The 14,603-nt window shown below is 37.4% G+C and overlaps 1 protein-coding gene across 1 annotated transcript; it reads left to right on the forward strand.

Annotated features, from left to right (window-relative positions):
- The first annotated feature begins 414 nt into the window (after positions 1-414).
- LOC149831287 (hyperosmolality-gated Ca2+ permeable channel 3.1-like) lies at positions 415-10,760 on the forward strand. Its single transcript, XM_090012982.1, has 5 exons — positions 415-495; positions 7,644-7,919; positions 8,203-9,029; positions 9,133-9,388; positions 10,250-10,760. The coding sequence occupies exons 1-5, from the start codon at positions 415-417 to the stop codon at positions 10,598-10,600; spliced, it is 1,791 nt and encodes a 596-aa protein (XP_089869108.1). The 3' UTR covers positions 10,601-10,760.
- Positions 10,761-14,603: the final 3,843 nt, after the last annotated feature.

Here is a 14,603-nt window from a genome sequence, read left to right on the forward strand (position 1 = left end):
TATGTGTAAAAAAACTGGATATGGTATGAGCTTTTCACCATCCCAATTTGAATCCGAATTCGAGTACTTTTAGTCAACATTCAATTAGTCTAATTTGGTATTGGCCACATCCGACCTGAATCTGAACCATTTACATCCGTAGTGTTGTTGCATCTGATCACCCACCTTCTTTGGTAAGAGACAATCAGTTGTGGGGCCCAACAGCAGATGGTGTGTGATCAGGTTCCGGAGCACACCAAAAGTGTGTGGTCACATTGCACCTGATCCGTCCTCCTTATGAAATCTAAGCAGGCTTTTCTTGAATCTCCCATTCATTCGGTTATTCTTTCAGTGAATAGCATTGCCAGCATTTATAGGTCACAAGGACAGCAAGGTCCACGTGCATAGGCATATTTCTGTTTGCAGTATTGTAGGATGCCGTGGCGTGATGCATTGGTTACGATGTTACAGGTCCAGCCGTTTGATCCTGAGTCTACCCAGCTGGTTCACTTTTTCGTAATTTTTTTCTTAGGAACTTTGAATCTTTTTTTGTGTTGGTCTGTTTGATCAATAAGTAAAGAATGATAGATTATTGGATCTTTGAACTTGTTTCTCTTGTAATTTATTATTTATTAGGGTTTGGGATTGGATTGGGGTCACCTCGGGTCAGTGAAAATCCTATGGGCTGGATTGGGGGCTCCTCAATTTGATGCGAGTTGTAACGGGTTGAATCAGAACAATGTTGATTCTGTGTAAAAAGTCCATGTATCTTCATGGGAATTGAAAAGTTTTTTGAACTTAAGGGATTTGAAAAGTCAAACTCCTTTCCCAAAAAAGTAACTTTATGAATCCATCAAATTTACCTTTTTGACTTAAAAAATCAATCATATATTAAAAAATATTATTTTTAAGGCTTTTTTTTTAGTTATTTTAATATGATTGAATTCATCTACTGTTAACAGCAATTAATTTATTGTTAGATTAATCCACATATATATATATATATATATATATATATATATATATATATATATATATATATATATATATATATATATATATATATATATGAGAGTAACAGTGGATGCGGACGTTGGACAAGTATGCACCGTTGATCTGCGCACGCTGATTTTGCCCAAAACAAGCATTACAACTGAAGGGCCTCTAGTGGTAGAAATGACAGCACCTAAAGGCCACTTTTGTGCAAAATTTTTTTGCACTGCTGATTACGCATGCCATTAGTGGCACAACTGCGTCTAATAACATCAGATGAAATGAGCGTCCAATATTACACCCTTCCTATATGTGTATGTGAAAAATATATGATGGTTTTGTACTATGATACCTTATGGTGGTGCACACTCTTGTTTGTGTTTGTATGAATTTAGCGATAGATCTAATGATGGTTTATTTACTACATTAACATGTTTTATTGTGCCTAATACTTTATAGATCTTATTTTTTATAGTGAAAATAGATGACTCACAATTCACCAAAATAAGGATAGTTTAGAAATGACATCAAACATCATATTTCAATCAAGTTTAACATATAGAAATAACAAATAGAACATGTTAAACATGATCCAAAGGTTAGATTTTGCATTTGGAGCTTAAATCTATATAACTCAAGCATGTACCATTATATATTTATATATTGCTACAATCCATTCTATTTACAATCAACTTAGCAAATAACATTTTTTTGTCGAAAAAACATGATCCAAGGGTTGATTTCTACTAAATTTGGCATGTTGAACATGTCTATGAGGTTAGATTGAATAAAAAAAAACTCACATTGATTTCTACTAAATTTGGCATGTTGAACATGTCTATGAGGTTTGATTGAGTCAAAACAACTCACGTGACATTCCCACTTGACTGTAGGTATAATTGTTTGTAGAATATATATATATATATATATATATATATATATATATATATATATATATATATATATATATATATATATATATATATATATATATATATATATATGATTCTCAAATTTAGTTCTTTTTTAATTGGCCCAAACTTTTTTAATGCTTTTAGTTAATGTTTTGAATTTTTAGCAAAACCTTTAATTTTCAACATGGTAGCTAAGACTCAGCCCAGTCAATGATAAACTCAGCGAGTGTTAGCTGATTCAGCCAAGTTTGGTCCTAACCGAGTTATGTAACTTTTTTTTACTTTTTTAGGTTCCAATCTGAGTCAACTCGGGCGAGTCACGAGTTGACTGGCCGAGTTTTCCAATTATGATGAGCATGAGGCCCTGCTCAAGCTTGGCTCATTTATTTAATTGGACAAGTTCCAACTGGTCATAGACGGCCCGGTATGGCTTGGCTTATTGTGCAGTCCAAATTCTACTCTCTATATATGGTAAGGTTATAACAGGATTGAGGTGGGTAGGTGGGTGGGGGAGGTGGTGGTGGTGGTGGTATCATCAGGACTTCTTTCATTCAACTTCATAAGAAGTTTAAGGAAGACCGAAAGGAAAAAGGGGGCGAACTTTGTAAACTGGTTCAAGCTTTATGACCATTGCCTGATGTGACAATCACCAAAGATAACATGTTATGTAACGAATTGGCTACAGTTTATAGTACCATTGTATAGTGAATCTCATAGGTAGAAGCATTATTTGATTAATTGACCACGTGGATGTGTTTAGCATGGTTCATTTATTAAAAAATGCACTTTGAATTGAGTGGTTTTGATATAAACATATAACTTTGTTAATAAAAAAATCTTGACAACATAGCAAATTTGGGAGTTCCGATCGGGTACTGGCACAAAATTTGTGCATTAAGCACCTGATTGCCCTCCATCATGCTTTGCCCTGTTCCCAAAATGGAGGGTGATCAGGTGCTTAAGGCACAAATATTTGTCCAATCATATTGCACCTAACCTTTTCATCAAATTTGGGCAGCCTAAATCTTATGGGAAATCCAATTGTTTTACATTTCTCATGTTTTTCCGCAAAGTATCGGTAAAATAAATAATTTAAATTTCAAAAAATATAGTCTTTGTGATGAAATGAAAAATGCATATATTTCATGAAAAATAATCATTAAAAATGTAAACATCATGATATTTTATAGTTGAATGGAAATGTTGGCGACTATTTTGGAAATCTCACAAGAAATTGTTTAAAATGTTAAACCAATTTCTGTTTTTTCATGTTTTTTTTTTTTCAAAAAAAGATAATATGTATCACTGGTTGTGGACTAATGTATTTTGTAGCCCTCAAAAGATTTGTTTTTACCATGATGTTTTTACTAAACAAGCCATATAGATAATATCCATTTTACCAATGAGTTACACCTGAGGGTATCCAATATTTTCCCGTGAGATTATTTATGCCCTTCATGCTCTTTTTGTGTGTGACTCCATTTATGCTCTCTCTCTCTCTCATAGACTTCTTATTAGGGAACATTATGTAGGGTAATGTTTGCTACCTTGTGGGTATGGAACCCCTAGTAAAAAAAATGCATTATTTTTTTTTCCAAGGTTTTTTTACATTAAACCATCTGGATGTGAAATACGTATTAAGTTTAATAAAAACTGGCGTTTGGATCATGTTTTTTTTTTTTTATGTACGTCAGATTTTACCAGGATTGAAAAATCAACACCACGCAATCTACCAAAATTTCAAACCTCAAAAGAACTTTTTTTTACAGATTTGGTCAAAACAGCCTCTCTCTCTCTCAAACCTGAAAAGAAACAATTTTTTTTACATTAAAACACTATATCCAAGGGCCTATTACCACTATTGGAACCATGTTAAACGCAGATTTGGTCAAAACAGTCTCTCTCTCTCTCTCTCTCTCTCTCTCTCTCTCTCTCTCTCTATATATATATATATATATATATATATATATATATATATATATATATAGGGTTCCTTACCCATACACGACGGTAGCTAATACCATCCTCACTATGTAAATTAGGGGCATCAACGGGCCTGGTTTACCTAGAACCGATACAAACCAAACCCTACAGGGTCCAGGTATGGTGATAAATAAGAAGACCTGATTAAGACCCAAGTTCAGATCCGAAGGTCCGATTAATACATGGACCTGGTTATAGTTTGTGAAATTTTATACTAGACACAGGCCCAACCCGAGCTCCAATTAAAACCCATAATTTTTCAATGTAAAAATGATAAAAAAAATATGGTTTACCAGGTATGGTCCGGGTTTGGTTCATGTAGTTCTTATTAGGTCCAGATATGGTTTTTCTTATAATGGACCTGATTAGACCCAGGTTTGGACCCGATACCATACCTGAAAATCTTATCCAAATCTGGTTTCATTTGGATCCGAATTAAACCGGTCCCGTTGACACCCCTAATGTAAATAGACTTTGTCTATTAAAAAGTGCTAGTACCAACAAAGCCATTCGCGGTTTCAATCACCATGGATCCGCACTGTTTGAAGGTGGTTTTTTTTTAATCCCATGATAATCACCTTTTGGAGATTTTACCACATACAAGAAGTTAAGATTACATGGTTACAAAGTCATAATCAATCAATCAATCCTTGCCACTACTTTGATGAGCAAACTGACGAATCAATCTTTAAAAGCTCATCAAGCATTGAACCAGGTTGGGAAGAAGGTGTCGACGAGGGAGGAGGAGGAGGGGTTGGCAATGAAGGCTGGTCTACGAGAGTGGGAGCGGGTGCAGTCAGAGACATAGTCAAAACAACTGGGGGTGAGGGTGACAAGGGCGCTACACCAACTGAAGGGGTAGGTGGGGGAGTATGGGAGATACCATAGGTTTAAGAAAGGGAAACTTCTCCTTGTAAAAAACAACCATACGCTCAATTTCATATCTAAACACAAATATCCTTTATGCTGAGCACTATATCCTAAGAAAAAATATTGAGCGCCACGAAAATTCATCTTATGAGCTTTAGCAAAACGAATCACCACCATGAGCAGCCATGTGCCCTCAGGACCTTTATAAAACTTGAAAATCCTACATTGAAGGGCCCATGGCTAGATTTGTCACCATGCTTAGCAAGAAATAGAATTAGAAGAACCTCTGGTATGCTGATTTTGAGACAGATTTTGTCCACCAGCATTAAACGACCAGTTATCATAACCACCACCTCGATTTCTAGAGAACCGACCCTTATTGATTTGCTTCTTCTAGTAAAAACAACCGCCAGATTTATTTCTGCGGCCCCTACCGAATTGCCTTTGGGTATATTGGACAGTAGGAGTCACAACTTCATGTTGTTCATTCACACTAAGTTCAGCTTCATGAGTCAATAAAAGTTTGAACAGTTCATCAAGAGTAACAAGATCTGAATGGGTATCAGTAGATGTCCTAATAGAACCATATTCTGCAACAGCAAGACCAACCAAGAACTGCATGATTAAGTCCTCATTTGAGGCTGGTTTGGAAGCAAGTACAAGTTGAGATTCAAGCACTTTTGCTTTTAGAAAATAGGACTATCGTTGCCTTTCTTAAGATAATGAAACTGACCTCTCTAACTGTTGAACATGAGCTCTAGATCAAGTAGCATAGTACTTCTTAAGAACCATCCATACCTCATAAGTAGTCAGGCCAATCACCTAACTATGAACCGTCTCACTGAGAGAGGAGACCAGCCAACTTAACAGAAGTTGATCTTGCTGATGTCATTGAATATAGGCATGGTTTAAAGCAGGTTTTTTTCAGGTTCAGCCGGTTTAAACCTCTTTTTTTGGCAAGGATTAGATTCGCCGATAAAACCAATGAGATCATAGCTCTTTAACAAGGGGATGAATTAAGATTCCCAGAACAGAAAATTATCATCCGATGATTTTGTAGTAAAAAAATATTGGAGATTTGTAGAAGCTGGTGAGGCACCTGATCCATTGGTAGTGTTATCATTCTTTGGAGGATCCATCTCCTTCATATCGTCTACAGCTCTGATATCATAAATGACTTGCATGAGAAGAAGAGAAACAGACACAAACTCTTAACGTGGTTCAGTTCCTTTCGAGAACCTACATCCACGGTGGGAAACCTCACACACTCAATGGAGAGGTGGCCTTGTTTTCATTGATTTTACAGGAGGTTTACAATCACCAGAAGATTCTTTCTTAGGACTCTTATCAATTGTAAAAGTCCTATCACAATTATGAATAGATTTAGAAAGGGAAACTAGATTTCTATCTTCATTAGCTTCATTACATGTCTTGTTTCCTTCAATGGACACCTTCACATGATTCTTGAGGTCTCACGTATCCTCCACACTTTCTTTAACAAGGTAGATGTGTTAAACTAGGAATGGAGCAACAGGAGCACTGTGAAGAGATGACTCATTGGAACAGAGAAAATATTTTATATGTTTTCTTCTTTTTTCTTTTCCTCATTAAGTGACCAACAGAATTCTTAGGGTACTCGTGCATAAATGTAAGGAAAAACATAGAATGTAAAAAAGAAATCTATGCAAGACAAAAACTTGCCCTTGCAACGAGACTCTCTCTCTCATGGCCCTTTGTGAACAAGTTCACCACAAACTTATATCCAGCACAAAATTATACACTTGATGCATTTTCAAGTTAATGGTAGTTTTGATGCATCGGTTGTCTATATCATGAGCATTTTGATAAAAAATTTAAATAAAAATGCACTAAACAATGTTGCATATTTCCATAATATTGTAATAAAATAACTAATTTCTTATAATGATGATAATACGTCAAAACCATAAGATCATTTTTTTAATTTTTTGAGGTTACAAATTTATGGATCGTGAATCTTTATATAAAAGGCAATGCAAGTTAACTCTCTCTCTCTCTCTCTCTCTCTCTCTCTCTATATATATATATATATATATATATATATATATATATATATATAAACACTAGAATATGACAACTAATGTGTGAACCATGATTTTTATGGATTTTTTGTTCTCTTCTCTTGAATCTAACCATAAGGATGTGATCTACATGTATGGTTTTATAAGAACCCATTATTGAATCATTCTATTTTGATGCATAAAGCAGATGTTTTAAGGCTTTAAAATCAGTGGCTCATAATCTTCATAAATATTCAAGTATTCAAAAATCATATTTTTTCATCAAAAATACACCATCCAATGGTTGATTCCTAGCAACTCACCGTGCCAAGCACATGCACATGGTTGAATTTGCAAAAAAGTATTGAAAATGCCCATATTTCTAGTTCTCATGTTCTAGTGACTCTCTCTCTCTCTCTCTATATATATATATATATATTATGTGCATCAAAACCGTAAGATCAATTTTAAATTTTTTTAGGTAACAAATTTATGGACTTATGAATCTTTATAAAAGCCATGTATCTCTCTCTCTCATATATATATATATATATATATATATAATATTTGCTACTAATGAAGATAAGGAACTAATGAGCTAGAAATCATAAGGTGAAGTTGTATCGACTCAATCTAAACACATAAATGTGTTCAACGTGGTTTGTTTGCAAGTATCAAGCCTTGGGTTGTGCTTTTCTAATGTAAAAATGTGATCTTTTGAGTGACAGAAATTTTGGCACATTTTGAGCCGTTGATTTTTGGACCCTTTAAAAACCTAATTACTTGTCATCATCACATGATTCAAATGCAATACTTTTTCCTATCATGTTTCTTTGTTGTGAACTGGTGTGTGTTCAATACGCAGCCAAAAAGCTCCAGGATGTGGGCACATTTATTAGCAGTTTACTGGGTGTCGTTTGTTACGTTTTACATACTATGGAAAGCATACAAACATGTCTCTGAGCTAAGAGCGGCACGATTAGAAGCGGATGAAACTAAGCCCGAACGATTTGCAGTACTGGTTAGAGATATGCCTTCTCTTCCTCCAGAACAAACACGTAAAGAGCAGGTCGATTCATATTTCAGGAGGCTCCATCCCGATTCTTTCTTTAGATCTATGGTGGTCACTGACAACAAAGAGGTACTACTTTTCTTCGCTCCTTCCTACATGGAATATGTATAAACTAGGATCTTGCTAAGAATCATAGTTGCCGTTGTTTTTGCCTTTTCGGATCAATCTGAACCTCTAGATGTGTTTATTATAGTTTACTCGGTAGAAAACAAAAACATGTATTAGATGAGGTATATTCAGGTTCAAATTTGTTGAAGAGATTTAAAATCAACAGCTCATGTCTCACAGTGACAGAATATTCAATCAAAACATGTATTTTTAGTAAATAAGCAATGACAAGTATTTATTACAGGCCAACAAAATATGGCAAGAGCTGGAAAGTTGCAAGAAGAAACTTGCTCATTCAGAAGCCGTGTTTGCAGAAAACCCGAAAACTAGGCCGCAGCACAGGACTGGATTTCTGGGACTCATTGGTGAGAAAGTTGACACGATCAAGTACTGCAACCAGAAAATCAAAGAATTAGCTCCAAAGTTAGAGGCCGAACAGAAGACCACCGTCAAGGACAAGCAGCTCGCTTCTGCTCTTGTGTTCTTTAACAGCTGGCGAGCCGCTGTATCTGCCTCCCAGACCATCCATGCACAGATGGTCGAAAAATGGACGGTGACGGCAGCTCCTCAGCCTCGTGAGTTGCTGTGGAAAAATCTATCCATCCCATATTTCATGAGGCAAATCAGGCAGTATGTGATCTATGGCATTGTATTCCTCGTCATCTTCTTCTACACGATACCGATGGGATTTGTCTCTGCATTCACCACTCTTTCGAATTTGAGGAAGTACTTGCCTTTCTTGAAGCCAATTGTCGACCAACCGACGATTAAGATGGTGCTGGAGGCTTTCCTGCCTCAAATTGCCTTGTTGGTGTTGTTGGCTATCCTGCCAACGATTTTCATGATTTTGTCAAAGGCTGAAGGGATCCCTTCACGGAGCCATGCGGCCAGATCAGCGTCTACCAAGTATTTCTACTTCACAGTGCTTAATGTCTTCATTGGGGTGACACTGGGCTCTACCCTGCTTACCTCATTTAAGGACTTCACCACACACACTGACAAAATTGTTCCCACACTTGGGAAATCTCTTCCTAAAAGCGCCACCTTCTTTATTACATTTGTTGCCTTAAAGTAAGATTTTCATTTTCTGAACTCGCAGATTTTTCCATTTCATTTTCGATTTCCTGCTCCTGCATAAAAAAATTAATGGTGGCTTGTTCATTTTTTATTTCAGGTTCTTTGTTGTCCATGGGCTTGAGCTCTCTCGCTTGGTCCCATTGGTCCTTTACCATCTTAAGAGGAGGTACCTCTGCAAAACCAAGGCCGAGTTGAAGGAAGCTTGGGCTCCTGGGGATCTTAATTATGTAGCTAGAGTTCCCAATGACATGCTGATAGCAACAGTTGTGATATGCTACTCGGTAATTGCACCAATGATACTCCCCTTCGGTGTTGTGTACTTTGCAATTGGATGGCTTTTGTTCAGAAATCAGGTAAGGCTTGAAATCTTTGCTGAGTTTTTGCTTTCCTTTTTCTCTTACTTTCATCATAGTGATTATTAGTATATTTTTCACTGCATCTAGAAATAAATACAAACAGTAACTTCTAAAAGTTGTGTTTGGCCACTGAAATTTGTGATTTTGACCAAGGTCGGACCTTGCCACGCTCACCAACGTCCCTAGCCTTCTCCTAAAAGAAGCTCAGAGGAAACCCGACTTTGATTTTGTTGACTGAAAAAAACATGCTACTATAGTACGGAAAAACATATTCTATCATGAAATATAATAAATAAAGTGCTCTACCAAGTCCTAACATTGAGCAGACCAAATCATAATTGAATATATTCTGTTCTAAAGGTTTTTGAGAAAAACAGAAAAGAATCATGATATTTTGAAAAAGTTCCAAATTGAAAATATCATGATATGTTTGTGATATTCTTCATTCATTTTTTTTTACTGTACTTTATTTTAAAGAAACTCTGAGAATTTCTTACGGAAAACCATTTATTTTTATATTTTCAGGGAAAGCCTCACCAAGTGACTACGAAACAAACATTAAATAAAAATAACAATAAAATCTTCTAGTTCTTAGGATTGCCTCTAAAAAGCACTTCGGGTCTGAAGGCTGAATCATCAATCTTCCAAAAGGGCTTAAAAAAACGCAACTATTAAAACTAAAGCATGGTCCAGAAAATAACTAATGTCCAAAACTACAATAAGCCTTATAGCACGTTCAAGTTTGAAATATAATCATTGATACCACAAACTTCACAGAAAATCAAGACAGCTATGAACAGATTTAGTTACTTCTATTCACAGAGCAGAGTTGATTCATAAAACTTTCTATGTATGCAGGCTTTGAAAGTGTATGTACCCTCCTATGAGAGCTATGGACGCATGTGGCCGCACATTCACAGTCGAATTCTGGCCTCTCTTTTGCTTTTCCAATTAACCATGATTGGTTTCTTAGGAGTAAAGCACTTCAATTATGCACCGTTTGCTATACCCCTTCCGATTCTGAGTGTAATCTTTGGCTACGTTTGCTATAAACGCTTCTATCGATCGTTTGCTTTCATTCCACTGGAAGTTGCCTGCCAGAATTTGGAGGAAGAACCAAATCTGGAAGCAGTTTTTGAGGCCTATGTCCCACCATGCTTGAGCATGGACAAGTTTGAAGATGTGGAACAAGGTGGAGATGCTCGCTGACAGCTAGCCCTCAAGAGTAGGCCCAAGCATATATTCATCCGTGTAGTTGTAGTACCATCTTGTGTAAATGTGTAGGAGCATTTTTCATGTTTTGCCTTTTTTAAACTTTCTATGCTTCTTTCGAGAAGAACCCAAGCTGTATTTCTGTTTGTGGATATTCTATTTTGGTTGCCACATCTATAACTTTGTCAGTTTTATCTTTCTTTCGGTGGTCGGCATATGACCAAAATTGTTATAAAGAAAGTTGTCTCAATTGTGGCTTCTTATTATTGTCATTTAGAGAAACTCCAATGGCTCATTTTTGCTTTATCTCTCTCTATATATTAACCCATATCTTCCGTGAACAGGAACTGGATCAGAAAACATTAATTCATCTGCCAAGATGTTATTGGGAAATTCACAGTAATTACAACGATTAGGATTTATCTTAGTTGTTAGTTAGTGAAATATTTGGTCTTATTTCTAAGCAATGAATAATGTCATAATCTTTTCAGGATTTCGTGGTAATGGTGATACAATTTTCATTTGTACTACTTTATCCAATTTTTGTTCAGGAAGCTTTGTTTAGCTCTGAGCTGCCCAACAAGATGATGAAAGCAACAGCTTCTCTTTTGCTGCAAATGTTTTATTCTTCTCTTGAAGAAAATTATGATAATCCTTCTCTACATGGTGACCATGGTTCTTCGGTTTCTTTCATGTGGTAAAGGATTACACAAAGCCATCCAAATATTGGAAATCTCGTCACTGTTCTCTGATTTACAGTGGCAGCATCGTACGCGAGCTTTTGTGGTTTAATCATCTGTTGCCATCTAAGGTGGCCTTGTGATGTTTTTCATACACTGGCCATTGTAGCAGAAATGAATGGATTAATGGGAAAAAGATTGTCACAAGAGATTGACATTAGACATCCAAATATGAAATCTCACTGTTCCTTGTTTTATAGTGATTGATTTGTGACCTTTCTCCAGCATTGCTTATCTCATTAATTCGACATCCAAGAGCCACAGTTGATCAGGCTCAGTGGCAAGATGCCGTAGGGGATGTGCTGAGGCAACCAAAAATGTCAATCATCTCAATGTTCCTTGTTTTATAGAGGTTGGTTAGCACACCATGGAACAGTCTGCATTCTGGTCATGATCACATATCCCAACTTCTTAGACATCAGCCATATTAAATTAGATTTTCCTCAGCATAGACTCTATTCCTGAAAACTGCGGATGAGATTGGTACCCAGCAAAGAAGAAGTGAACTTCAGAGTTCACAATGATCCAGCTATGTCCTCTGTTCTTCTTCACATCTTTCAGCCTCTTGACCATCCCAAGTCTTTTCTCATCCTTCTTCTGACCTGCCATGGCATACATCTTTGACAGGACCACGTATGGAGTTGCACTCTCAGGTTCTAGTTCAAAAAGCTGACGTGCAGCTATCTTTGCGAGCTTGAGATTCACATGTGTTTTACTTGCACCAAGTAAAGCTCCCCAAGCAGCTGGATAAGGCTCTAATGGCATTGCCTTGGTGAAGTTGAATGCTTCTTCTAATAATCCAGCTCTACCAAGAAGGTCAACCATACAAGTATATGATCAGGCCCACGGTTGATTCCATATGAAGACCTCATCAGATAGAAGTAGTGCCATCCTTCGTCTATTAGGCCCACGTGGATGCATGATGTGAGCACCCCAAGAAACGTAATAAAGTTTGGTTGCTCTCCAACTAGTTGCATTGTATTGAACAGTCCTAATGCTTTGTTTCCACAGCCATGAGCAGCAAAACCACTAATCATCGAATTCCATGACACGAGATCATGGTTTTTGGTACTTCTGAAAACTTGATATGCATCTTCTATACTCCCACATTTTGAGTACATAGAGATTAGCAAGTTTGAGACCAAGATTTCTGACTGGAAATTCCTCTTCACGGCCTGCGCATGGACCTGCTCCCCTTGGTTCAATGCTGCTAACCAGGAAGATGCACTTAGCAAGCTGCTGAAAGTCACGGGGTTTGGCTGAACCCCTTCCCTAAGCATCCTAATGAACCATAGAAATGCAGGATCGAAATCACCATTTTGTACAAAACTAGAAATCATAGTAGTCCAAGCTATCACATCTCTCTCAGGCATCTTCTCATATAGAGAAATTGAGTCCTGCATACATCCAATGTTTGATAATCCAAGAACCATGGTAGTCCAGGAAACGACATCCTTTCTAGGCATTTTAATAAACAACCTGTAGGCTTCATCAATTCTTCCATTTTGAACACATCCTGTAATCATGGCATTCCATGCAGCTACATCCTTCTTCTTCATGATATTAAAGATCTTAGAAGCATGGGTTGCCTTTCCATTCCTTGAATACATGGTGATTAAAGCATTCCCCGCGATTGCATCTTATTCAAAACCCATTACAAAAACTAAAGCATGAACCTGAATTTCCTCTTTGATATTACCACCTTCAGCACAGGCATCACAAACAACAGTCAAAGCAGTTGAATTGATCATCACACCCTGCCTTCAAATAGTCAAAAACATACTGAACGCTTCATCCCACATACCATTCTGTGAATAACCACCAATCATTGCCGTCCAAGAAACCACATTTCTCTCAGTCATTCTATCAAACAGATGCCAAGCTTCCATAATTGAGCCTGTTCGGGAGTACCCATCGACCATAGCCCTCCAGGAGACCACATCTCTTCGGTCCATCCGATCGAAAAATCAACGTGCACTATCCATCTTGCCATTCTTCACATATCCAGTAAGCATTGCATTCGAAGCTATCAAATTCTTCTCTCCAGGCATCCGGTCGAACAGATTCTTAGCTTCAGCCAACATACCATTTGTGAGCAAACCCAGTGATCATAGCAGTCCAGGAAACCGCATTCCTTTCCAGCATAGATCGAAAGAGCACATACGCATCCTCCAGCCTTCCATTACATACGCAACCAGAGATCATAGCATTCCAGGAGACCAAGTTTCTATGAGGCATTCCATCGAACACTTTGCGTGCATTCTCGATCTCATCATTCTCAGCATAAGCTGTGAGCAATGCCGTCCAGGAGACGACGTTTCTGAAGGGCATGCTGTCAAAGACTACCTTTGCATCAACGAGATCGCCATTTTTCCCGTGTTTGGTAATCAGGGAGTTGAAGGAAACAACCGATGCTTGGAAATTGGCGTTTGGTGGTGTTGGGTGTCAAAATGGTAGAGAGATGAGATGCTCAGGGTGAGGCGGTGTCTGTAGATCAAAAGGCAGTTGGGTTTTTGTAGAGTTGCCGAGTGCATGAGAGAGTTGGTGGTTCCTGTGAGGGAATGTGATAGTAGTGAAATGAGATGCCTCGATTCATTTCACGACGCTGCTATGGTTGTGTTCATCCGAACATTGACACAGCGTTTAGTAGGAATATCAACAGGCCGGACCTCACCTAGAATTGCATAAGCCAGACCCAGGTCCAACCGAATAAAGGATTTACTATAGAATTGCATCCAAAAACATTGAGTGGATCAGCTTTAACAGAATTGCTTTATTGCAATTATTTCTTTGTTGTTTCTGTCACAAACTTTATATGTTTTCTGTTGTGAATAAAATATATATAAAAAAGAAAGATGAATGAAAAATATACACATAAAATGTGGGTTATTAAGTGTAATTTATAGAAAATTATATATATTTTCAAGTATAATATATACAAATGTATATACTTTGTATAAATAACATGAAATGTTTTTACACGAACCAGATCATGAGCTCGGCTCGGCTAAACAAGAATACAAGCTAAGCCACAAGCTCAACCCACTAGTAAATGAGCCGAGCCCGAACATGCCCTCTTTGGTTAGTTAGGCTTGTTTACCAGCCCTTAGTTGCAGATAGGTCTGGTAAATGAACCGAACATCTGGCGACTTGACTCGTCATGAGCTTGTTCGTGACCGGCTCATACAGCTGGCAAGTGAAGCCACTTAAAGGAGTAGAGCCCGAACACAAGGCGTTTGGCTCGGCTTCACTCAAGTGAG

Source organism: Nuphar pumila, chromosome 7 (genome assembly GCF_984573655.1).
Source record: "Nuphar pumila chromosome 7, dmNupPumi1.hap1.1, whole genome shotgun sequence".
NCBI classification, from domain to species: Eukaryota; Viridiplantae; Streptophyta; class Magnoliopsida; order Nymphaeales; family Nymphaeaceae; genus Nuphar; species Nuphar pumila.

Coding starts and splice junctions, on each gene's coding strand:
- LOC149831287 (XM_090012982.1), top strand. CDS start 415: ATGCCGTGGCGTGATGCATTGGTTACGATGTTACAGGTCCAGCCGTTT. Junction 7,920..8,202: donor TGGTCACTGACAACAAAGAG/GTACTACTTTTC, acceptor TATTTATTACAG/GCCAACAAAATATGGCAAGA. Junction 9,030..9,132: donor ATTACATTTGTTGCCTTAAA/GTAAGATTTTCA, acceptor TTTTTATTTCAG/GTTCTTTGTTGTCCATGGGC.